Genomic DNA, 26,467 nt, shown 5'->3' with positions numbered 1-26,467 from the left:
AACGCGCACTGATATTGCACAGCACACGGGAACCTTGTGCGTTTCGTCTCCATCGAAACACGGCCACCGTGGTCGGGTTCGTACCCGAGAACTCCCTGTTGTGTCTCCCGTATAGCAAGCCTATCCTCGTTAAGCTCAGTCCGCTCCATTGCCTTGTCTTTTAGACCAAGAGCGCCACGCGAGAATATGTCTAGCTGGCGTTCATTCGGCTTTGCTTTGATCTCTTGTAATCGTCTTTGTTTCGATCGGAGACCCTCGCTTTGTCATTGCTGTTGTCACTTCCAGGGAAGAACTAACCTGACAAGAAGGAGTGATCTTCCTTAGCTCTTTCCAACGTTTTCTCCTCTTGCGCATAATTTTTGTATTTTTTTAAAGCATGCCCTGCGACTCTTTTAACCGGCACTTAGAGTTCATTGTGCCTTTATAACATTAAGATTAGGCTCCTAGTCTCATACGCGATTATTGCCATACTACACGCCTGTTTTTTTCTGTGCTGTCCGTATAAATGACCTTATGCTGCCCTATCTGTCGTAAGTCCTCCACTCTGCATTTGAGCGTGGCGAGCAGCACTTTGAATCGCGTAGATTTTGCGTGTCGAGGCGTTCTCCCTAGGGGTTCATTACCCAACAACGGAAACGCGTCGGTGTAAACTCGCTTCCTCGGTTGTATTCTGAATCACGTGATGGAATGTCCACAAATATTAGAAATCAGGATTCCGAAGGAAAGGGAAGGAAAGCTTTCTTCGTCTGCTGTCATGCCCTTCAGCAACTGCCAGGGATCGTGCATGTGGTTGACTACGGCGCCGTACATCAAATGCGCATGCTCACATTATCACACACTATGCGCTCATTCGGGGTCGACTGCGTCTATCTTTAATCGTCGTCGGGCGATTATACTTCGGCCTTCCACGCGGAAAACGGATTCCCAGCGGTGTTAGCTGCGGCCTGTTGCCCCTTCCTTTTTGGTTATCTTGCCCCTCCTCTTCTTTTTTTGCTATCATTGCGCCGTTCTCATTCCTTGTAGTTCCAATTTCATTTAAACCAGGAGCCTTAGGAGCGAAGGAACGAGCAGCTGACTCGGATCGAGGCAAGAATAGAACAGCAGCCGTGGCTTCACGGGCCACAGCCCCACGCCTTCTTTATTTTCTTTCTTGCGCGGGTACGCTTTGGCCGTGCTCCGGGAGCAGCCAAAGGAGGGCGCTACAAGTTGTCCGTTTGGTCCTCTGTCACTGTCTCAGATATAGCCGCGCCTGTAAAGAGTCTGCGGCAAGCGACCCGGCCATTGGGTAGTTGGCCATAAGACCTCACCATTGGCTGCATATTGTAGGCAGTGGTGGTCGGGTCCTGTGTCTGGGTCATGTGGTTAGGTGCTATGGTCAGGTCCTCTAGTCGGGTCCTATAGTCGGGTCCTGTGGTCGGGTCCTGTGGACAGGTCCTGTGGACAGGTCCTATGGACAGGCCCTGTAGACAGGTCTGGTAGCCTGCCAAGGACAGAGCACTGCGGTGAATCAGATCATTGGCTCCATATTGCATCCAAATTCAGCCAACGGTGAGGTCCGGTCACAAACCACGTAAACGCTGGATCTAAGAGACCAGTGACAGAGAACCAAATAGACTTCAAAATAGACAACCGAAAATGGACAGCTTATAGAGTACGGCCCCAGATTTATGGCGTTCTTTCGTTTCATCTTTTTCAGTGAACAGTGCTTGTGCGCGAATATGAAACAAGAAAGCCTATTTGGGCACTCGTGTGCGACCAATTTTAACTCTAGCAAGCATTGCTTGGAACTTACGCTTACCAAATTTATGAAGATCATATAGAATGAAGGTTTAACGTCCCAAAGGTCGATGAGACTTATGGGTGATACCGTAGTGAAGGGCATTGTATTATTTTTGGCAACCTGGTATTCTTTAAATTGCGCTGATATCGCTCGCAACCGCCCGTCATGGCGCATTTCCAAAACACAAAAATGGGGCCGCCGCGAGTGTTGATTCGGACCCGCGACCTGGGCTGCAGAAGCCAAAACAACCACATGCCGCAGGTGCGAATCACAGCGGAGGCATGTGGCTGTTTTTTCGTCTGCTTTCTTGTCAATTATCTTTAAGCCATAAATAATAACACTTAAATTCCAAGTAATCCACACCACAAATTAAAAAGAAAACATGCCCATTGCCACTTGGTTTCGGTGGCCGCTGTCATCCGTCATGCATTTCGTAACGAGCACTTCTTTTTCTTCCTTTGTAAGCATTTATAAGTTTCATCTCATGGAGTAACCCTAGCTACGTCAGAAACAGTGTGGCCTGTTGGTGGGAGGTTTGCGCCAAATCGGCGAGTTTTCAAGGCGATCGGGCTACTTCAAATAAATGTTGTCGCCTTGGCGACTGTTTGGATATATTTAGACAACAGCTTGGCTAACTATGTTTTGGAACCCTTTAGTCGCAAAGAAAAATGCGAAAAAGTTTACATCAATTTATATGTGTGAAATGAATTTAATACGACGAAATGCAACATTCTCGATTCTGATAATTGCCGGCGCAGCTACAACCTTTGTCCGTAAAGCTTCGAGGCTGATTTATTTTCTTCTCTAGAAATGATTCCGCAAAGCAAATGTTGGTGCGTATATGTAGCGCCATTTTTTTCGGGCTAATCTGAGCTATTTATGTTAATTGCTGTGGCAGCCGCTAGATGGCACTACATGTGGAAAAATACGTTGTCACTAGTCGTCTGCGCATTCTACTGTGAGTGAACATGGAGAGATGGACGTCCACCTCGAACAGCGTGTAAACATAAAATTCTGTGCGAAGCTTGGCAAGACAGCCACACAGACGTATGAGCTCCTTCGTGACGCTTACGGCAACGTGACATAGCGGGCGCGAGCTTTCGAGTGGCACAAGAGGTTCGTTTCGGGAAGAACGTCGCTGGAAGACGACACAAGGGAGGGGCGCCCTTAAACCTCACGGAATTAAAACAACGTTACGCGGATGTGGGAAATCGTGCAGCAAGACCGCACCATTACAGTCTGCATGCTATCAGATGCTCTCGACATTAGTAAGACAGCATGCCGCCAAATTTGCGTCAGAACTTGCGGAAACGAAAGCTGGATGCCAGACTTGTGCCGCACTCCCTCACAGAGGACCAGAAGAATATGCGGGCATCAGTGAGCGCTGAGTTGCTCTCCGAGGTAGAGAAGGATGCTGCATTAGTCGACAGCATCATTGCTGAAGTCGAAACATGGTGTTTTCAATACGATCCTCAAACAAAGAGGCAGAGCGCCGAATGGCGGTTCACAAGCTCTCCGGCGTCGAGAAAGGTGCGGCAACAGAAGACCAAAACAAAGACGATGCTGATAGTTTTTTTCGATGCAAGAGGTGTGATACACCAGGAATTCGTCCCACTAGGGAAGACAGTGAATCAGGAGTTTTATTTCCGCGTGCTCAAACACTTGCGTGATGCGCTGCAACGCCGTCGCCCTGACTTCTGGGCATCTGGACAATAGAGCCTTCTTTACGATAACGCACGGCTGCACACTTCTCTCAGGGTGACACAATTTCACGCCAAGCACAGCATTACTGTACTTCCCCATCCGCCATACTCGCCTGACCTCTCCCCATGCGATTTTTTCCTGGTGCCTCGTGTGAACAGAGCCCTAAAAGGTCGCTGTATGGGGAGCATGGAGGCCATTCAGGACGCCTCGACAAATGAGCTGACAGCCCTGCCAAAAGAAACGCTTTCCAACTGTTTCCAAGACCTCAAGAAGCGTTGGAAGCTGTGTATAGACTGCAAGGAAGACTACTTCGAAGGGGTGCTGCAAAAATTATTTCAATGTTAAACGCAATGTTTTTTAATGGACTCAGTCACGGAACTTTACGGACAAAGGTTGTATTTGGACGTTTGCAATCTAGAGGCCAGAACAAAACTTCAAAGTTGTTTGCTGTTGCAAGCGTATTCCATGAGCAGCTCGACCTACCTCTTGCTGTTTTGCCGAGAGCTGGAAACATTGCCTTCAGAAATGTGAAACTTTGGAACCCGTGCGTCCTGCGGCATAACGCAACTGCAAGCGTTCTATTGGTAGAGCTCGCCCACATGGTCTAGTGGCGAGTCTACTGGCCCTCAGACAGAGCACCTAAGAGGCACGTTCAAAGGGCAAGTAATCAAAGTTCAGTAAGAAACCAAAGGCTGCATCCGCGAGCGTTGTGTTCTGTCCCTGCGGCAAATGAAATTTCATTGCAGCGCGCCCTGTTAAGGTTTCATTGGCGTTTCGCCGGACAAGCACTATGGATTCGAAACATAGGAAGATCTTAAATTCAAACAGAAAAACTAATAGAATTCCCACGTTAAACTTTTTTCTGGGCCATGTTAGAATCCGAAATCTGCCAATTGCAGATTCTTAAAAAAAACATACCAAGTCTATAGACTGTCTATAGACATTTTTGTAGGGAATACGCCGCGATTGAATAAGAAACGTTTCGAGTAAAAAGCCAGAGAAGAAGATCTTCTATTTTTACCTAATAATTCATGATGTTGACCAAGCAATGCCCTGATTGTTTCGATGTTCGTACTCACCGCTCGCGTGTCGCTGTTTGCTTTTCAAATCCTTCTAGTACCTTATTTTCTCTTGGAGAAAATTTCCTCGCTTGTCTGATGCATTTACTGCGGCCACACGACATTCTCTAGGCCCAGCCTCTCGGTGTGGGGACTGGAACACTGAAGAAGTATTTTGCTGTAAATTGTTCACCAAACACGGCAAGGTTTGAAGAAGTCGCGTACGTGCGGCGCGCCAGGAAAATGAGATGTCCTTCGTTCGTTTCGGACTGCAAGATGTGGGTAAGGCATGGCTCAAGTCATGACTTCTAGTCAGTTTCTTTCAGGCCACCCAGGGCTCCTGAGTCGAGACTATTAATGAATGCTCATTGTTGTTCCACATCGGCTGAAGTGCGACATTTCGAATTCATATCACCATAAGCCGCTCTCTTGTAACCGCAGTGCAAGTTTTGGCAGACTTCTGTTTACACTCTGCACACGCTGTCCTAATCCGTGGCAAACTTCAAGTCTTGAATCCTTGGCCAGTCCATGCGTTGCAAAGATATGCAACACGTATTTTGCATGGCTACATAGGGGCATTTAATATTTTGTAATGCTCCTAAACTATCGTTGGGTGGCATGTATATATCAACACTTATTCCTTTGTATTATCACGCGTGCATCGAAATATGTGAGGCTTAATATGGAGTGTCTATTGTCCGACAGATTATCAGCCATTGGAATACGTCCCCGCTGTATGTATGCAGTAAGACATGGGTCTAGCTTTGAACGTTACTAAATTATATTGGTATCCTGAAATTCGGAGTACATTTTGTGCCTTGTATCATGCGTTTTTTTTCTTCCGTGGACTCCATTTGTGCAGGACAGGAGGGAGCTCTTTAGTTTCGGAGTCGTGTTAACGCTCTTTCGCTACCGTATTTATTTATTTTTGTCTTGCGGAATGAAGAACTGAAGAAAATGTAAGGCCTCGAGACGAACGTTCTCACATATGAGTAATACTTATTTGCATACCAAGAGTAGGCCTGATGTTATAATAAAAACAACCACTGCAAAAAAAATGAGCATGGAAGGCTCTGAAGGCTGTTGGGCTATGCATGACCATATAAGCTCTCTCAACTTGTTCTATTAGGAGAACCTTTGCTTGGCTAATGCACACAACGTGAAATATAGGGCAAATGTTTAGGGGAAACCCCAAAGTGGAGTAGATGTATAATAAGTAGATTTCAACTAAACATTTGATCAAAACTGTTCTCACTTCGAGTTATTGATCCATTCGCTCTCGCCCTACTATAAGTTTGAAGTCCCGGTTAGCTCTGTTGGCAGAGCGACTGCTCCGGTGAAGCGGTGGTCCCAGGTCCGAATCCCGGACCAGGACGAATTTTTCTTTAACTGCGGAGTTTCTGAGAAAGCTGCATAGCTTCCCTCTGTAGCCATATGGCTGCGTTTGGGTGAACGCCAGTGAGCAATTACTCCCTTATTACAGCGTAAATTCTAAGGATACATATGTAGATTATTGAGAGCTTCGGAAAGCGACAGGCGAGGACAAACTTTATAAAGTAATGTAAGGGTAGTGCTGACGGCAAGGGAAGACCATATTGACGGTGCTGCGCCTCTTCTCTCCTGAGTTCACTGGAAGTCTGGTCAGCACAAGATGAGCACGTTCTGGCGTATTAGACTCCAATACTTCTCGCGCAAAATATATGTTAGATATTTTGAACAAAACAAGCTGTTATCGAAGGCAGAACGAACGGAATCCCCATTGCCTACAATAGAGTGCCATGGTTAGTGCTCCTACCCCATTTCAAAATATAGCGCGTTCTCTGAGCCGGTCATTCGCACACCGCGTATGCAGGGCGATATGCAAATGACTGTCTTTGCCCAGTGAGACTTGAAGTCAGACCACTTTGATAACCCTGCCTGCACCTTGCCTGCCTCTGCGTTTTTTTCGATCGTTATTGCTCTGTTACGTTTATTTTTCACATTTAATATTTTCTCCTTTCCTTCACAGCCTTTCACAATGACGCATAAAAACGAGGCGCCTCCATTAAGCATCGCTGAAATGCTCAGTGATTGACTGAGCAAACTCCTACCCCTGACTGAGCTGTGACGGCTCTGAAGGAACAGTTTCCAGGAACATGCCAACGAGATATCATGTGGCCAGCGTCATTTCTGGAGTGCCTGGTGCTGACACTGGTTGTGCTCGTGGTGCTTGTGAAGTTGTTCAGCGTGCTAACCGTAGGCAGGTGCAAATCAACACCAGACATGTCCGGGAAAACGGTTGTCATCACGGGAGCTAACACAGGTAACGCTTTTGTTTCCTTTATTCGAAATTGCCTCACTGTTATCTTTAAGCATTTTACGTGAATCATTGCCTGCAGTATTTGAAAATATATTGCAATTGTTAGTGAGGCCGACTAGGTGGAGGGGGAATTTCCTGAAAAATTGAATTACCATTCTTACGGGGCGAACGTGAAATTGAGAGGCTGCACGCCAGAAATGTAGAAACGAATCTCAGGAACCGCTGACTAGCCGGTGAGAAAGTCAGTGAAATCCCCTACATTCTCAATGCTAGTCTTCATCATCATCATCAACCCGACTATACCCACTGCAGGGCAAAGCACTCTCCCATGTCTCTCCAAATAACCCGGTCCTTTGCCAGCAGCGCCCACCCTATCCCTGCAGACCTCTTAATCTCATCCGCCCACCTAACGTTCTGCCGCCCCCTGCTACGCTTGCCTTCTCTAGGAATCCACTCCCTTCCGCTTAAGGACCAGCGGTTATCTTGCCTTCGCATTACATGCCCTGCCCAAGCCCATTTCTTCCTCTTGATTTCGACTGTGATGTCATTAATAAATTGTTCCCTCACCCACTCTGCCCGCTTCCGGTCCCTTAACGCTACATCTAACTTTTTCTATCCATTGTTGTTTCCATTGTTCTGTTATTTACCTTTTCTTTAGATGCCTTGCGTGGCACTCTTGATTTATACTGAATATGACGAACGCGAAGCTATCATGGTTCTGTAATGACGCCACTTCTGCAAGCCGCTAGTACCCCACCAACTCACGCTGCGGTTATTCGCAGGAATCGGCAAAGAGACGGCCAAAGAGTTATGCCGTCGCAACGCCCGCGTCATCATGGCGTGCAGGGACCTTGACAACGCTCATCTGGCGGCCGATGAAATTGCGTGGGAGACCGGTCTGCGGCCTGGCTGCATGCCGCTCGACCTGTGCTCTTTCAAGTCGATCAAGCAATTCGCACAGAAGATAGTGGACCGCGAACAGCGCCTGGACGTGCTCATCAACAACGCCGGCGGCATGGGTGAGCACGTGAGCTGATTGTTAACCTTGCAGCTGCATCAGTAATTCAAGCATCCCGATGCCTATAAAACGTTCCTCTAGATTTGCCATTTTCGAATGAAGGATCGGAACAAACTCGATGCAGGATCTCTATCAGTCTAACGCGATAGCGTTATGGCTCCCGTTGTGCAGAAAATCCGGCGTCAGCGTCGTCAGCGTTGTGAGCTAAAAATCTCTGGAGAAGCTACCTAGGTGTCCTAGACGGGACACCTAGGTCACGTGACCTTGTGGCCACATCACCTTCCCACCACCCTGCCCACTGCAATTTGAGAAAACTGACTGCCATAGCAGGTGCGGCAGTTAGCCCAATGATTGGTCGCGAGATGTTGTTCGGGAAGAGCACCCTGGGTCGCGCAAGTTCCATCGGTGGCTGCTCCTGCCATCGCGGGGTAGTGGCGCACTGCTTAACCGGTGCACCAATGCGCCAGGATTTGGATGAAGACTCCCAGGGATTTATGAATGCTGAGTAGAGAATGACCAATTCCGCGTATATCGGTATTAACCCATTAACGCAATCGCATGACACCCTTCAGGTGGAGCTTAAGTGTCGCCTGCAAATTTTCCTCATTTTGGGGTCGTTCTTTGAAAGGCAAAAACTTAAAAGGAATGAAAAAAGGTGAAAATCGCCTAGCACACCATAATTATCAGAGGGTTAAACAAATCCAGTAAAATGCTGGGGGACAGAAGAAAATATACTCAAGCGAAAATGGAATTAATAATCACATGTGAGTTAGGAAAAAAAAGATCCATAATGTGCCTTCGGTGGAAATTCATAGCAAGGGCATTAAGGTGGGCGCAAAATGTTGTGTTATGAAAAAAATTAAAACCCATGGGCGGCATGTATCGTGGACACAAGGAAGAATCGCAGTAAAATAAAGCAGCATGAACCAAAGTATATGCAATGGCAGGATAGATAGTAGAAATGCTATATCACCTCAAAACAAGCGAAAAACGAAATAAGGAAATAGGTGAGATATTGCCCTCCGGAAGTAACAACTGCAGTGCATTGCATATGACTTTGCGTCGCTGACACTGTACAGCTTATTCATAAGAGACCGCCCTCATCCAGGGAATGCCTGATCAGGATAGGCTCGCTTGCAGCGCAAGCTTAACCTGGTGCTACAAGCCACGTTATTTCGCTGGTATTTATCCCGGAATCACTTTTCATTGTTCAGAGGTGGTATGCAGAAATTTCTGAAATAAATTTTAAAAGCTCATTCTCCAACTTGCCGTAGCAGTGCCGACCTTAATACAAACCTCGTATAAAGCATCTCTCAGGGGTTTTCATAATTATGCTACTAAGTATACATATCTTAATGAAGCGTTAACGTAATGCGTTCAGCACACAACTGCAGATGCAGACGAACCCTTTGCCTAAAAATAAAAAGCTTTTTAGAAAAAGAATGTATACTTCCTCTTGGAAAGTAATCAGTCATGTGAGGGACCTTTCCAAGAAGCGATAGTTTCTCGGTCTTTCCCGAACAGTATACCAAATAGAATTAAGGCACGAGTTCCACAATATGTTCTTACAACGCTATTGATGCTTGGCTTTAAAGGTGGAATCCTGTACTACATTGAACATTAAGGGGCTCTTCGAAGATCACCATAACCAACTATTAAGTGAGCCGATCGAGGATATTGGTTTCCGTTGGTTGAGTGAAGTCGTGTGACGAGATTGTTCGAGCAAGTCGTACCTTCAGTGTGCGAGACGGCTTATGTTCCTTGCAAAATAAGATAAGAAATATTAAAGGGCTGTACTTAAGAATCTTTGATATGAATGATGCTAAAACATTCCAATTCTATTTCAAATCGCATTATAATTCTATTCCGATTGTATTACAATTCTGTTGAAATTCTATTCTAATTTTACCCTAATTCTACTTTTCTTAATTGGTGCAGTTGTAAGTACCAGTTCTCACTATTAATAGTTAACGTCGCACCTTTTCGACCAACCGCAGGCTCCGTTGTGTTGTTGTTATCGGCTATTTGTTAATAAAGTAACAATGGAAGGAATAATGTTGCGAGCTTTCGAAACACTAAGCACCTGAGCTGCGACTAGCGGGAATAAAAGGAGAGGCAGAGGGAAAGAAAAAGGGGAGTGACAGTGAGAAAGGATAGGGGTAGCGGGTAATATACACTATGTAGAAATAAATAATGTGGAAAACATCGCAACATTTAGGACGACGCAGAGTTTTCGTGTCAATGAGCCATGGAATGAATTCGCATTGAACCTGGTTTCCAGGAAAGGAAAGGGCGCATCAATTGCCTTACTCTCGATGGACACCCGAACCAGTGTGTGACGGGAGGAATGAAAGATGCAGTGAAAGAAGGAATAGAGAAACAGCAAAGATAGCGACTAAACATTTAGGGCCGTATTATTCGTTCAATGTCGTCACGAGGTGGAGACACGTGCACGCAATATCGACTCCAATTGAAGGCCGAAGTGCTCCCACTGGTCACGTGATATGCATATGACAGGGTTGACAGTGGCAGGTGAGTGAGACAAGAATCGAGCTACCGCCAAAGCCACATTCACAAATTCATCCGCGTCAGAGCTACATGGCGATCTTGAGTTCACGAATTCGCGCGCACTTTTCATTCTTGCCCCCGCGCTCTAAACACGAATACACCAATATGGAAGTGAAAACCGGGAATGCTGTACTATAGAGCCCTCCCTTCTAGGGGCAAGGTATGCTGTTGCAGGCTCCGAGGTAGATTCTGATCACTAAATATACTAAATACTTACTCTTGGCTCATGATCCATAGGGGTTTAACGTCCCAAAACGACTCAGGCTATGAGGGACGCCGTACTGAAGGGCTCCGGAAATTTGGAGCACCTGGGGTTCTTTAACGCGCACTGACATCGCACAGTACACGGGCCTCTAGAATTCGACCACCGCGGCCAGGATCGAACCCTCGTCTTTCGGGCCAGCAGCCGAGCGTCATAACCACTCAGCCACCACGGCGGCTGACTTACTCTTCGAAACAGAGGTATATTCCTACTGCAAAGCATAGTAACTTGATGCAATTGGCAATGGGTAGATAATTTTCAACGCGGAACCGGATTTCCTGAGGTTAGCAAACAGGTGAGGTTGAAACCTCCGTTAAAATCTTCGTAGCTGCTAGAAGTTCGCATCATTTGTTTCCGTTGCGAACCATGACTATTCCCTATAAAAGTGGTTGAAATCTATACCAGGACTTGTACAGAATACCTGCCTTGTACAAGGAGTGGTCTAGGAGACACCTTATTCCCTTTCTACTTATTTCGTGTTTTTAGATTACGTGCTGGGCAGCCGGCGCCCTCTTTAATGTAGTGAAGTAACGGACCCAGGACTACGGCCTTGAAAGTTTAGTAGACGTTGAGGAACGTCGACCTAGGCACATGCTCCAGCGAAAGGAATACACTGCAAGGTTTCCATCATGGGATGGTTACAACGCTTACGAAAAATTTTTTAGAGTTTATAAATGCCCATACAGTTTTGTCTGTAAAGTCCATAGACTTTTATGGACAAATAATTTTTATTTGTCTATAGGCAACCCAAGTCCTACATACAGTTTATACAGAGTCTATGGGTTTATGCCCATAATCTTTTTGTGCATTTTTTCTATAGCCAGTGTAGAGAATAAGAATTGAGAAAAGGCAAGATCAAGCGGAAGCTAATAAAGTCTATAAGAAGTCTATAGACAGCTTATAGATCATTTTCAAGAAGGAGCAACGCGCCAGGCGGCGATACTATGGAATTGAACGGCGCCTATTATCTGTAATGTGCTATCACGCTAGCTTGTATTGACACGCTAGCTTGTCGTGCGACGCTTCACCGGCTGAAGTTTCTGTACACGATTTTACACAACAAACTTAAAGTTGATTCTGCTAAATACATTACTCTGAACACTTCCAGAGAAACGCGTCACAAAAAGTAACTTACCATACAAGAATATTTCTGTGCCAATAATACCTTTATGTTCTTTTTTCCGCGAGCTGTGCGCGAGTGGAACTGCCTTGATGAATCAGTGATTATACAACGAAGTACTGAGAAATTTTTGGCGCTAGCTGGCAAAAGTGTGTTGTCAGGAAAGAAACTGTAATTTTTATTTTTTTCTAACATTTTTGCTGTTTTACGTGTATTTGCTTTTCCATGCATTTGTATTTCCATGTATTTGTATATTCCATACATTTACTTGTACTTCTCGTGATTATGTAAGGAAAAGGTGATGATTACTTATGGGTTATCTTTGTTTCTGCTTTTTCCAATGCCTATTATTATTGTCCCCATAATCTTCACTGTACTTTTTTCATACTGGAAAATAGTGTTTATGGCTGGCCGACAGTTTGCCTGCCACCAGAACCCACTCCTGTAAAAATACCAGAAACAGGGGTTGGCAGTATTGACAAATAAATAAATAAATAAAACGGGAGAGGCTTCTCCACATTATAAAAAACTTTGATAAAGTGCGTAATAAATATTCATGGGGACTAGACAAGAAATAATTGGTTCTTAGTATTCTTCAATATTAAGAATGTTAGAAATATCAGCTACTGGCTTGCTGTATATAATAGGCGAGGCTACCACGATAAATTAAAACTATTTTTTCTCAGCTCCTCCGCAAATAACAGAGACTGAAGATGGATTTGAGGAGACGTTTCAGTCAAACTATTTGGGTCACTTTCTACTGACGAACCTTCTGCTCGGTGAGTTCAAAAACATATCAAATTTCTGGAGACCTGCCCTGCAGCCCCCTGAGTTTGCTTTCCCGCGAGGCACCGTGCAGCGGCCGTCTCACCTCGAGGCTGAGCGCATTCCCTTGTGAGTTACCTTAACTGGCAGGGGAGGGCGCCAGCATCGCTGCGCGGAGACTGCCAAAGCCCGCGAGCAGGAGAGGGGGCAGGGGGGCTTGGGGCTGGGATCGTCGGCGCGGGCGGACGTGTCACCCGCGGCTCCGCTCTTCGCCGGCGGGGCGAGGAAGCGACGGGGAGACAGGCTCCCGTACTCGTCCCGTCCGGCCTTCGGAGTATATATCCCTTGCCCTAGCGCGGGCGAACATTCGCTCGGAACTTTGCTGGTGAGTCGGACGACCTCGATTCATTAGCATACCTTATCGCTAGCTGGCGTTATTGTTGCTGTAGCAATAAATGCCTGTTTGTGTCAGCCAGTGTGTCGTTCCTTTGTTCCCCCAGAGCAAGGCCCGCCGTGGTCGGCGAGCGCTCGGTAGCGTACGCGATCACGGGGTGGGGTCCTTTCTTCTTTCACTCCCTCCTTTATCCCTTCCCTTACGGCGCGGTTCAGGTGTGCAACGATATATGAGACAGATACTGCGCCATTTCCTTTCCCCCAAAACCAATTATTATTATTATTATTGTCCGGGCGGCGTTGAACCGTGTCAGCCGCGATTGAGTGGGGAGAACGTACTTAACTCTCCAAGTCAACCCCACATCTGGCGCCCAACGTGGGGCCTGCTCTTGGAACATTGGACGACTGTCGGTTCGGTTCGAGGAACGCTCATTGTCCGGACTTGACAAGTGCTAGGCCTAGAGTGAATTTTGATCGCTAGGACCTGCGGCATGCTTTCTTGAGTGCGAGGTGTATATCGCTGCAGCATGTTTGAACTTTTCGACATGCTCAGCACATTTTTTCCCCTGGAGATTCTTCGCAAGAATCACTTGGTCCGCATCGAGGGAGCGCGAGGCCTAGCGCCCGCGGAGTCGCCGAGCCCGAAGCGAGTGAGTACGGAAGCCGCGTGGGTGGTCCGAGTTTCTGTATATATTTTCTCTACTGTCTCTTTTTCGACTCTGGGAGTCGCGGCTCCGGGAGCAGGGTGGCCTGGGGCCACGGGTGCCGCTACGAGCTCGCTGGTATTGCAGCTCGGCACCGGGCACTCCGACACCGTCCGATACGGTGGGCGCCGACCGCTCAGAAGCTGCTTTGTGCAGTGAGCGGGGTAGGACCACCCCACAAAGCTGACGTCTCCTCGCGGCCGCGCGCACATAACCCCTTTCGGGTCTTTGTTGTGGTCACGGTCGTTGTCGGAGTGGTAGTTAGGCCTGAGGCCCTTCGGAGCTGCCTGCACCACGTTAAAAGAGACACGGCCACCGGACCGTGTCGTTGAGAGGGGGCGTACTTTGCTGCCCGCCCGTTTTTTTTTGTAACCTCGCACGAACTGAGCAGTCTCGTTCAACTCAAGAAAGGGCTTTGTTGACTCGAACTTTGCGTTTGCACAGCCGCCGTCACGTTTTGCTAGCGAGTTAGGCATTGTGCCACGAGGCCCCTGCGGATGCCGTTTCCCCTCCCGTGACCTACGTTAAAGGCACGCCGAGAGCGTTTCGGCAATTTGCACATCCGGTGGAGCCACCCAGGCTTGCTGACCGGTGCACATCGTCTCGCTGCCACCTGCTGCAACGGAGCGGCCTGTATTCTGTTCGCCGCATCCATCCGGGGCAGCTGTGGCGAGACCAGTCAGCAGTCACCTCCGGCTGCTGCTGCCCTGGCGACCACTGCAGGATCCTGGCCTGCAGTTTTCCCATCGGCCTTCGATTCGCGGGCCTGCGGACACGGTAGTCCGCGGGCCATACGAGTCGTCCCAGCGGAGACCTTCATGCCGCCTTCGGAATACCGCGGAAGTCTGCGTGGACGCTGTCGGCGTGACCTCCGCTGCAAGACGTGCCTCAAGGACATGAAGACCAGGAGACTCCTCCACAGCATGTACCTTCAGGCGCGTGGGTCTATTTAAGGTTGGGGGGATGTGGGGACCTGCCCTACAGCCCCCTGAGTTTGCTTTCCCGCGAGGCCCCGTGCAGCGGCGGTCTCACCTCGAGGCTGAGCGCATTCCCTTGTGAGTTACCTTAACTGGCAGGGGAGGACGCCAGCATCGCTGCGCGGAGACTGCCAAAGCCCACGCGCGGGAGAGGGGGCAGGGGGGCTTGGGGCTGGGATCTTCGGCGCGGGCGGACGTGTCGCCCGCGGCTCCGCTCTTCGCCGGCGGGGCGAGGAAGCGACGGGGAGACAGGCTCCCGTACTCGTCCCGTCCGGCCTTCGGAGTATATATCCCTTGCCCTAGCGCGGGCGAACATTCGCTCGGAACTTTGCTGGTGAGTCGGACGACCTCGATTCATTAGCGTACCTTATTGCTAGCTGGCGTTATTGTTGCTGCAGCAATAAATGCCTGTTTGTGTCAGCCAGTGTGTCTTTCCTTTGTTCCCCAGAGCAAGGCCCGCCATGGTCGGCGAGCGCTCGGTAGCGTACGCGATCACGGGGTGGGGTCCGGGCGGCGTTCAACCGTGTCAGCCGCGATTGAGTGGGGAGAACGTACTTATCTCCCCAAGTCAACCCCACAAATTTAACAAGCTTAGCTTGTCTCGAGAACGGGAAAAAATTGTGCACCATTTCATGCATTCAACTTAACCAGCCTTCTCCGCTCTTTCCAAGCCTGCCTAAAAGTATAGACATCACGCGAACGGGCATAATTACATGCCGGCGCTTTCTGACGACGCTGAGCTTATTGTCGACGCATGCGCAGTGCGCTCTTCGGAAGTTCTTAACGTGCTTGTCCGGGCACTTGCATCAGGCCTGGCTTTTTCCACAGAAAAACCGCAACCATCGAAGTTAACATTTTCTGTCCACTTTAATGTGGGCCTATACATATGAGTACGAGAGCATAAGGGGTCCTGTACTGGAGAAAAGCCGATGTCCGTCCCTCCGTGCGTGTCACGAAAAAACAAATGGCCCACCTGCCGCCGTTGGCAGGTAACAGCCTACACACCATGACAGGTGGCAATAAAATTAATACAAATAAAATCAATGCATTTGCCGCTTCCACAAAATGATACTGTGGGTGAGATCATCGGTCGAGTGATAGAGAGGGCCCCAAAAATAGATGAACAAAAATGAACATTACAGGAGCTATGGAAGAGTAACCTGGGTCTCAAGAGACCCACCGGTAGCTGTGTTTGAAACAGCCTCCTGCTTGGGCAGTGGCACATCTCTTAACCGCTGCTGTGTCAATGGTGCTAGGAGGACTGCCCACGATATATGAATCTACGGAAGAGGAGGAGTACTTGAGCGGAAGGTATCTCTAACCCTATCGCATCTACTACTAAGGGCAGGTTAGGCATCGTCATTGTTTCTTGTAAGTACAGCAAAGAATAGGACTTGGAAATCTCGTCACGTAAGAAAGCGCTTTAAAAACCAAATCACTCTTTGACGGAAAGAAAATTCATTGCATAAATTGAAAAAGAATGCCAAGAACTTCCTTACACTTTCGGAAACCACTTATCAGGCACTATATCAGCATACAAGAAGGGTATTTGGTTTCTGTGGATCACACACTGAGGCAAGGTACAGCTAGCGGAAGCAACTCTCTTGCCGCCTACGTAGCGGGTCATCACTCAGCGTCGTGAATATTTCAGACACGATTCGCAGGATAGGTATTGCATTCCCAATTGCTCGCACACATTCCTAGGGCTTCTGAAGAAGAGTGCGCCAAGCCGTGTCATCAACGTAGGCTCCTTAGCGCACTGGATCAGAGCATTGGATGACGACATCAGCTTCAAGCGGTACAGCCGGAATCAGGTGTACGCCAGCGCAAAGCTCTTCTGTATGCTGTTCACGATGGAGCTAGCACGCCGGATTGCTGGAAGTGGTAAGTTCATTGTTTATAACGCATGCAGTTCACTGTGTACTATCTCCCACACAGTGTTTCATTTCAGATTAAATAAGTAATTAATTTTTAGCATTCCCTCAAACAAAAGACATACGGCCACAGCGGATATATGTGCAGAAACATTTTAGTTAAAGAAAAATTGTCCTGGTCAGGAGATTGGTTCCCTTGCCACTGCCTTTTTGGGGCAGTCCCTATACCAACTAAGCTAAACAGGACGTATAGCAAACGCATTTCAAGGCTAAATTCACCAACAACTCTAAGCTAAAACGGTGTTAGTCTATATTGTTTACACCAACTGAAAGAAGTTTTGGTATAAAGGTCTAGACACGTAACAGTGTCCTAATGACAAATAACTACTTTCTCATTTCAAATCTACTCCATACTGACAAGTTTTTGTAAGCACGCTGATCTAATATGAACCGTTTTGTCCGACTTTGTAACGATTGTTCATTATATTTATTCTTTTCAATCTTTTATGATCGCCAGCTTGATTCAATATAGCTATAGCGCTCGGAAGTCATCCAACGAATTGGCTGAGTAAAAATTTAACCAACCCGCTCAATACAATGCTGAGAATTTTAAGCAGCTATTCTGTGATAGTCGCAAAAGAAATAGCAGAGTCGAAAGCAGTTCTTGTCCCCCCCCCCCCCCCCCCCCTCTTTCAGCACGACTCTTGGTGCCAGAGCCATAATACAATGTTTTTATGGCTTTCAACAGCCGTCAGAAACCGGTGTTAAGTTAAGCACGTGAAATAAGAAAACAGCATGACGGCTTTCTAAAAATCAAAAAGTGATGATGAATTAAAAAATTACTGGCCGGTGAGAAATGTTCAGTGACGTATGTTGCAGGGTATGCTGTCTCTTCACGCTAAATTTTAAACAAGGCGCTGCAAGATTGAACGCGAGAAGAGAGTACTATGAGCACAAGCGCATGTAACCGCCGTCTTCCCTTTGTGTATTCTTGCAGAGAAACGTTGAAAATCTGATATGTAGAACCAACAACACCGGAAACCTACGTTACTTAACATATCTGGTCGTCCCGCAATTTTTTAACCTTTTCCCCGCCGTCTGATTTGTAGAAAGGCGTAATGAAAGGCTGTAATAGTCACAGGAAATGATGATGAAGCTTGACAACGAGAATACGAAAACAGTACTTTCGCCACGCTGTCATCAAGAAAAGTAAAACGAAAAAAAACAGCAAGGTTATGCACGGTGTGCTAAGAATCACGTTAGTCCAACGGCTCAGCATAAAGGTCTGTCGGAGTACCTTGAAGCTTACGTGTTGTGCTCAGATGGAGACGTAAGCCTTACACGGAAGAAAGCCGCGCCGGCTTAGAAAAACGCGGCATGTTCCGCTAAGGATGACGCGTTCGCATTGCAAGATGCAGCCACATCAGCTAAGCCTAGCGATGATTGAAGGTCACTAAGCTACTATTCAAGGTCCAAACAACAGCGCTCTTAAGGGCGAGGGAAAGCGAGGTAATGTGCTCTCCTCTCCTTCATTCCCTCTTCTCTTCTGCCTCTGCAGAGTCGCCGCATTTCGCATATAATTACGTCGTAAGATGTTTTGTTCGTTTAGCGTTTCAGAGTGCTTCGTTCCAACAACTCGCAAGCCGCGGTAATAAAAAAGCCACATGAAATGAGAATAAATATAGAAGGGAGATTAAGAGATAGCGAGATTAATGCGCGTGGGGGCAAAAAGAGTGAATGAAAGAGAAAAGAAAAACGGTGCCTTCCTCTGGCGTAGGGAGAAGGTGACGCCGCGCGTGTTTGTTATTCAGACTTCCTGACACTGGTTCTATCAGGGAAATTCGAACGGCGTGAGACTGCTTCGAAAAGTATATGAGGGGGGCGGGGGGGGGGGGGGCAGATATAGCGCGGCACGTTTGTAGAGCAAGGCTATCTGATGACTGCAACATGTATTGCCCCTTGAAAGTACAGAGGTTCTAATGTCGGCAGTGGTGTTTTTCTTGCTATTCTTATCGACACGTTTGAGATATAAACTCGCGAAAAAAAATAAAAATTCTCAGCATTAAAAGAGTATACTCGGATGTGAAGCCTTAACCCCAAAATACCAGAATTCCTAAATAATGTATAAAAATCCTCATTTACACAATATGATTGCGAATATACCTACGTTCAATTGCCCGTATTAAATATTTTTGCTACTGCTTAAAGTCGAGAAATTAATATGTCGCTAATTAGCAGAAATAACTGTGTTGTCCATTTTTTGCAGCTAGTCAAAGTTCCCTACAAGATAAAATCGAAGGACTCGAACCAACTTGAAGGGCCAGAGGCAGTTAAATACTTTTTATCCGCCGAATGCATTGCTATTTTTCCCACAACATTTGAAAGAAAATGGGAAACGAGGAAATTTTATACGCTCTGTTAAAATCCCATATTTGCACTCTCTTAACCTGAATACAACTTGCTCGGGGTCACTCTAAACATCTTGACCGGTAAGCGCTGGCTGCTGATATGACACTGAGATAAAAATTTGTAACCAGGGCTCGTGTAGAAATGAATACACGGCGTAGAACGGTATATCGTGAATTTGTGACAGTGGGCAGTAAAGGGTTAAAAAATAAAATAAAATTATCAGTAATGCCCTTCGGTTCTTCCTTGAAACTCATTAACTGAATATCTTCCCCAGTCTTGAGTAGTCTTTTAAAGTGGAGCATTATAAACTCATCATGCGGTAAAATATGTGGCGCGTTTTTCGTAGACTGCGCTTGATGTTCTTATTTACAGCTCATGCGGCCGCAACTTTATTTTAAGAACATTTATCGCTATGTGCTGAGAAGTCAATGTTCGAGGTTGTTCCCTTTACTTGTGCGAAGAACTCTTATTCTTAACTAATACCACTCGCTCCCTGCATTTATTTCCTTTGATCGCAGTGTATAGACGCTATATATTTTGTTCATCCTACTTATCAACTCTATAGATTTCCCTAAGAATTGCTGTCAGTGCACTGTGAGCCAGATATGTGTTTAAGTAATAACAGCATGCGTCTTATGTGTGATATGCATATTTTGCGCGAAAATATTGTTCGTGCGTAAACAGCGTGAACTTCTTATAACGATTTTGTTGTGTTCGTCACTGATTTCGTCTCCGTGACGAGAGTCGACAAATAGGGTAAAATATGCGAACATCCGTGCTCTGTTTTCCCTATATATTTCGCTTTTCTCTCGGTTAAGAGTCATTGACTCACTCGCGCAGGATCATTTAAAGCCGGCTATTTTACATGTTGGTTTTAAAAATATATTGGTTGCAAAATTGTAGATGAAGTATGGAAATGGCACGCACATCGAAAGAACGAGCAACCAAAAATTATACGGGGTGTTAAAGGGACTATTTTAAGTAATTTTTAAAAACAGCATTTCTGAGGTAAAAATACCGCTTTTGTGCCATGGCACTGCCAGCGTTGGCGCACAACAGAAAACCAGTGAATCATCCTAACTAGTAAGCTCGATGACTAATTTTTAATAATTAATTTTTAAACTCTTAGAGTTAGGCGCGTGGTTGCAATTAGAGATCTGTAGCCGGTCGTTAGTAGCCGCGATACCAGTTTGTATAATCTCGAAAACAAGTTTACCCTTGCCGCTGTGGCCCCGCCGCGGTGGCTCAATGGTTAGGGCGCTCGACTACTGATCCGGAGTTCCCGGGTTCGAACCCGACCGCGGCGACTGCGTTTTTATGGAGGAAAAACGCTAAGGCGCCCGTGTGCTGTGCGATGTCAGTGCACGTTAAAGATCCTCAGGTGGTCGAAATTATTCCGGAGCCCTCCACTACGGCACCTATTCTTCCTTTCTTCTTTCACTCCCTCCTTTATCCCTTCCCTTACGGCGCGGTTCAGGTGTCCAAAGATATATGAGACAGATACTGCGCCATTTCTTTCCCAAACAAACAATTATTATTAATATTATTGCCGCTGTGGCTCGACAAAAATGGGCTATTTCGATTAGTTAAGTGCACTGGAGGGGTTGCTTTGCCAGCATGCTTTCGAAAGGGCATGTAGCCAAAATTTGTCGAGCCACAGCGGAGAAGGTAATCGCGTTTCCGAAATTCTAGAAACTGATATGAAGGTTACTAACGACCGGATAAAAATCTCTAACTTCAACCAGGCGCCTAACTCTAACAGTTAAAAAGTTAATTTTTGAAAATTACTTCACCACTTTACAAGTCAAAATTATTCACCGGGTTTTCTGGTGCCCCCCAAACTTGCCAATACCATGCCGCAAAAGCCATTTTTTTTTATCTCAAAAATCCTATTTTTGAAAATTACTTAAGTTCTTCCCTGTAACGCCCTAAGCTAATGTCCGCTCTAGCCGCTTCTGTCCAGACCGCCGTGAAATTTGAAGCAATCAGTGGCCACATCTGTTTATTTTACGGTACGGACTGTAAGGTTTTTTGTGCTGATAACGCAAGCGCCCCGAGCTGATAAGTTGAGAAAATTCGTCAACACTGTCATGACACACGCTGCCGTAGTTCGCTCTGCAGTTTCTGGAAGTTGAAATAAGCCCATCCCTTACATAGAAATCTTCATAGTGCCTGCTGCTGTGAACTGAGCCGAAGCACCTTTGGGATCCCCCGTTTTTTCGAATAAATTATTCTCGGAAAGACTGACATGCGTAAATCGGCGAGTCACGTACACCCGGCCAACTCTCTAACAATATCACTTGACCACCGACTAGCCGGCTTGTCAGCAGCAAGTTTTCATTGTGTACAACGGCCTGCCGTGTTTATGACGACAAGGTCACTGCGAGCAGTTTTCCTGCATTGTTATCTTTAATCATTAAACAAACCGACGTCTGGCAAATCACACATTACTGAATTTAAGAGCTCTGAGTCGTTGCTAGATGGCGCCAGAGTTCCTGATTTGTCCAAAACACCACACTGACACTGGCCGACAGAGCGCACGTCTGTGTGTCCTAAAGGTATTGCACGAACGAACGCTAATAGCCGATGCGCTATACAAAACTTCAATTGCTAGCTGACTTTTGTAGCCCCGTTTATTTCGTAGCGATAGCTACATTACGGTAGCATTTCGAGCCTTCAGAGTGGCGGCGCCGCCACGCTGTCACGTGGTTGGTCACGTGGTGCGGACCAGCTGCCGACGGCGCGGCGCCGTGGCTGATCACGTGGTTCGTCACGTGATTGGTCACGTGATCAAGTTGCACTCGGCCAGCTGTAGCTATATCGTAACAGTAACTCCAGGTTTAACCGGAGCTAAACCACCGTCAATTTTTTTTTATTTCTCGCTTCTTCAGATGTGAAATCGCTAACGCATTCCCTTGCCACGCTTCTCACCCTTAAGAATGCGTAAAATTTACTCACTAATCAAGCCATTGCACGTGAAAGTCGTCTTCGGTGTTTTTAGCGAAGCAGTCGTGAAAACTGGAACCTTGTACAGTAGGCTTTCCGTCCCAAAAGAAAAGATTGTAATCCTTACAATTCAATTGTTAGCATCCACTCAGGTTTTCCCTTCTTTCTAGAAAGGAAAGCAATGTAGCTTACGCAGAAACTTCGTAGTTGTAAATCTTTTTGCTATTGCAGTAAAATTTGCTATCTGTTCCATTTACATCAGTACGTAGAGCAACTGCCGGTGAGGCGGTGTTCCCGAATCGAACCCTGGACCAGGACAAATTTTTCTTCAACTACGAAGTTTTGTGGAAGCTATACAGCGTTCCTTTGTGGACCTGTGGCTTTGCGTTTCTATGCTAATTAGTAATTACTCCTTTATTAGATATCTGCTACTCCTTAGGTGGAGCATGATTAAATATATAAATGAACATTGGACCAAAATCCACTTGTCCGTTGTCTTAAGGTTCCATGTTGAACTAAATCTTGGTTTTTAAAGATGTCGCGTATACACCTGCACAAAACTAGCCGAATGTCTTACATTATTTGGAAAGGAACACTTCTATTGCTATAAGCTATACAATATATTTATTTCATCGATTGGCCGCCAGCGGCGCTGTCCTCTTAAGAGAAGCTACGCCATGAGTGCCACCACTTACATTTATAACGTAGAAACGTCCGGTATTCAACGACAGATGTATGTAGAGTTCTATTACCCAATGGTATTCGCAAAAAGGGGGACTTTTCGGAACAGTTTAGCCCTTACAAGATGACAAGCGCAACGTTTTGTCCCAGTAAGCAAATATAAGAACATAAGCCTCATTTTTGAATAAGAAGAAATCAGCAGAGTCGTTCTCATAAAAATCGCTGAATGTTCGAGGAGGCAGCACGTCAATAACGTCACACACCACGCGACGGGGAGGCGTGACGTCGCCCGACCGAAAATAACATCAAATCATGTAAAGGCATCAACAGCTTCTAAGAGCTTCGCATTGCCAACGCACAATGTAATTATATACAAATCTACCAGGACGCATAAATGTGTCCCTGAACTTGCTATCCGCCATCATAAGTGGAAAGCAGCTTAGCCGATTTTTAACGTAAAGGTCGCGAATAAGGATATGGAGAAACACGCAAAAGTGTTTTCGTCCATGTTTTGTTTGCTCTGCCTTTAAGTTAAGGATAAACCAACTAGCCGAGGCCAAGCTTTTCTTCTGAGAGATGACTTGCTTCGACTGTACAGTAAAGAAACACTGATGTCGTTTTGTTCATTTCCCTCTTTTTCTGCTGCAGGAGTAACGGTAAACTGCTGCCATCCAGGAATCGTCAAATCACGTTTTGCGGATCGGTATGATGATCTCTACACAAGGTTGATAAACTTCATCATACACATCTTCGAAAAGGTCAGCATCAAAGTGAAATTTCAACGAAGTGAGATTTTCTACATGTCTGTTGTGTCGGTGGTTTTTTTGCTAGTAATAAAAAAAATATCAAACTTAGGCCCAAATTCACTTCTTTCGTATGATTTCCCTTGTAGCAGATTGGAAATTGCTTTATTTTTTTTACGCATTATTTTGTACTAATTTTCATTTCTGCCGGCGGTTTGTCGGGATTCATGAGGATCAAAGTGGACTAAGTTGACAGGTAGCACTGATCGCGCATGTTCCTGTTTCCTTTTATTTTTTACGCGTTGTTTTGTACTAGTTTTAATTTCTGCCTGTCGTTTGTCGGGATTCGTGAAGATCAAAGTGGACTAAGTTGCCAGGTAGTATTGATCGCGCATGTTCCTGTTTCCTTTCTTTGTGTTCCATCCCGTGCTTCAAGCAGGTTCGACCCGTGATAAAATTTGGCCGCTATCACCAGCTAAGGCCACGTGTCAGAATAAAAAGTTATGCATCCAGGGTTTATTCAGTCGCAGTGTATTTAACAATTACAGAAAATAAAACAACCACTTAGTTTAATAGCATGAGCGCCCATATCGCTCTCGAACTTACAGCTCAGCCTACATGAGCATCGTATTCTCTTCCCGGATTGCTTGATTCGTCAGACACGTTGACAACTTAACCATGGGTGTTATAAGAAAGTAAAGTTCGGGTTGATGTGTCGAATAGGCCCGCCAATGACACCTGTGGCCTTCTGTGACCTGCTTTGCGGCTTGTTCCGACGGTTATCCCTATCTTTAGTCGAAAATAGGTGTTGTCGAAATAATTTTCTGCATAGTTCTTCGAATTCCCAAAATTCTCCCTAAAGAGGAGAACATTTCACTTTCAGTCTAGGCACAATATCGACGCAAAAATTTCCAGCGAAAAAAAAAAAAGACAAGTGCTCTGACAGGACACCACTGCGTTGTGACTGCGGGTCACACATGTTGGATACAACGCTGAACATTCTAGCTTATGAATTGCTTTAAATTCGCTTGTACGCTGCAGCACCCTTGGAGATTTCTGTTTATGCACCAATGCTGGGAACTTTCGTAACAAAGACGACAAATTATAGTTGGCTGAATACAGGCACCAACTTTATCCAGGTGCACTTATTTAAACTGGCGGAGGGGGGATAGAGGTGAGGTTATAGCTCGAATGGCGGCATTATTAATCCTCTTAGGTTCCTTATGGTATTGTCAAGACGTCTTACGAAAAAAGAAATTAATGACTCGCTTATTCAACTCCAGTGCATTATCTTTCGAAAGAATAATATTGTATTTCTAGACACCCTTAGATCAAAAGCGCTGTAGCAACACTTTCAGTGAGACTCAGTTTAGTAGAAGTTATGCCCGTTGCGGTGCCGGTTAGAATCACTTCACCTGAGAAGTAATGATGTTCTCGGGTTCGTATTTGGTAAGCAAAGTGGGGCGTTACCATTATCGCGGCAGCCCCGCTTAGCAAAAATGTGTACGGGGGTATGTTTCGAACAGCGGTCGCTGCTTTCGCTTTGCAATCAGTATATTAACTTTTTTTCACTTCACAAATGTTCCAGTTTTTAAAAATAGACTTTTTAGGTTAAAAAAACTTTTTCCGTCAAAGAATTGTCAGCAGTGCAGCGTATCAGAACAGATCCAAGACATGCTAACTACAAGGCTGGTTAACTATTATTTAATAGTCAGCTTTGTAGCTATTACTGTCAGTATCCTTATTTACTGAGAAACGTGTAGCCCTCTGTAAGTAATATCCGTACCTGTTTTTAGATTTTGAAGAACGGACTTACCCTCGGCCCTGTGGCCAAACAAATTTTCGCTACTTCTACGAGTTACGTGTACTTAAAGGGCTGCTTTGCCTACAGGATTTCCGAAAGCGCATGTGTTTTGGCGCGATGTAGGCACAATTTGTTAGTCACAGAGCCGAAGGTAGCCGCATTTTCAAAATTTGCTAACACTGATGCATACTGCTTACGGTACGCTACTCGCATTTCAGTAAATGAAGAAAATAATAATAATAGTTATAATGTTTACTACTCAGTATCAGTTAACTATCCTACAAGTTAGTACCCTTTAGCTATATTCTAGTGCGCTGCACTGCTGACAACGCTTTGGCGAAGAAGCACTCCTAAAATTCGAAAAAGCATATTTTAAAAATTGCAGGACGTCTTTGGTGAAACCCTCTATTTTTCTGCAAGAAAAGGATTAGCTAAGTCTGAAAGCGCGACACCTAATGACAAATGCATGACAACTAGAACGTTTTCATGCCATTCATGACATGTGGAAGTTTGTGAGAGTTGAGCTAACTATTCTTTCCTCCTCGGACAGAGTGTTGAGGACGAAGCGCAGACGTCAGTGCACCTGTCTGTCTCGGAGGGCGTGGAAGGTGTCAGCGGCCAGATGTTCGTCGACTGCAAGCCCGTCAAGGCACCCGGGAAGCCAGAAGACGCTCGCGCCCTTTGGGAGATCTCTCAGCGTATGACTGGGTTCTCCTGACCAAACTTGAAATCGTGGTGCGCCGATGATTTATTGGCATTTCGCTTCGGTTTATTGAACTGCAGACGGGTGCTTGCCGACTCAAGTTGTGCTTCACACCTTCCTACACTGACTTCCAGCGTGTTGGCGCTGGCAACTTGCGCGCAGGGGCTAAAGGCACAGTTAGATGGTGACAGCACAGTATGTGTGGCTCATACACAGCAATTCCTCATCATCATCATCACCATTTATTGTACCCTTAAAGATCCCGTCTGGGACATTACATAAAGGGGCGAAAAGACAGTGGTGTAAAGCGGTCATGCAAAAGCATGCGAACATAAAGGAGCACGAAAATAACAATAATAGCAAATTTGATGTGACATTAACGTAAGGTAATCCAGAGAATACAAAATAATATATGACAAACAAAGTAGTAGTAAATAAAATTAAACATTAAAATGTGCGGTGAAAACAAGGTGCAGTAAACATGCAGAGTGGCGTAAAGTAAGAAAATAGTTTTAGGAGATGACGAAATCACGCAGCAGTCTGGACAAAAGCATTTTTGAGCGCGAAACTGTTTATGAAAGCAATTTTTTCATATAATGGAAGGTTTCACGGCAGGAAACAATACATCCGCAGATCCCCTGAAAGCCATTGTTTCAATT

General features: G+C 45.9%; 1 protein-coding gene across 1 annotated transcript; it reads left to right on the top strand.

The window, feature by feature from the left end:
* Window positions 1-6,645: 6,645 nt before the first annotated feature.
* Window positions 6,646-25,823, top strand: LOC144102457 (retinol dehydrogenase 13-like). The gene is made up of 6 exons (XM_077635724.1): window positions 6,646-6,844; window positions 7,624-7,860; window positions 12,496-12,588; window positions 16,353-16,532; window positions 23,207-23,316; window positions 25,656-25,823. Exons 1-6 carry the CDS (start codon window positions 6,694-6,696, stop codon window positions 25,821-25,823), a joined length of 939 nt encoding a protein of 312 aa, XP_077491850.1. The 5' UTR covers window positions 6,646-6,693.
* The last annotated feature ends 644 nt before the right edge of the window (window positions 25,824-26,467 follow it).

Source organism: Amblyomma americanum, chromosome 8 (assembly GCF_052857255.1).
Source record: "Amblyomma americanum isolate KBUSLIRL-KWMA chromosome 8, ASM5285725v1, whole genome shotgun sequence".
Lineage (NCBI taxonomy): Eukaryota > Metazoa > Arthropoda > Arachnida > Ixodida > Ixodidae > Amblyomma > Amblyomma americanum.
Note: the sequence above shows the minus strand (reverse complement) of the source record. Positions and strands in the feature narration are given on the sequence as shown.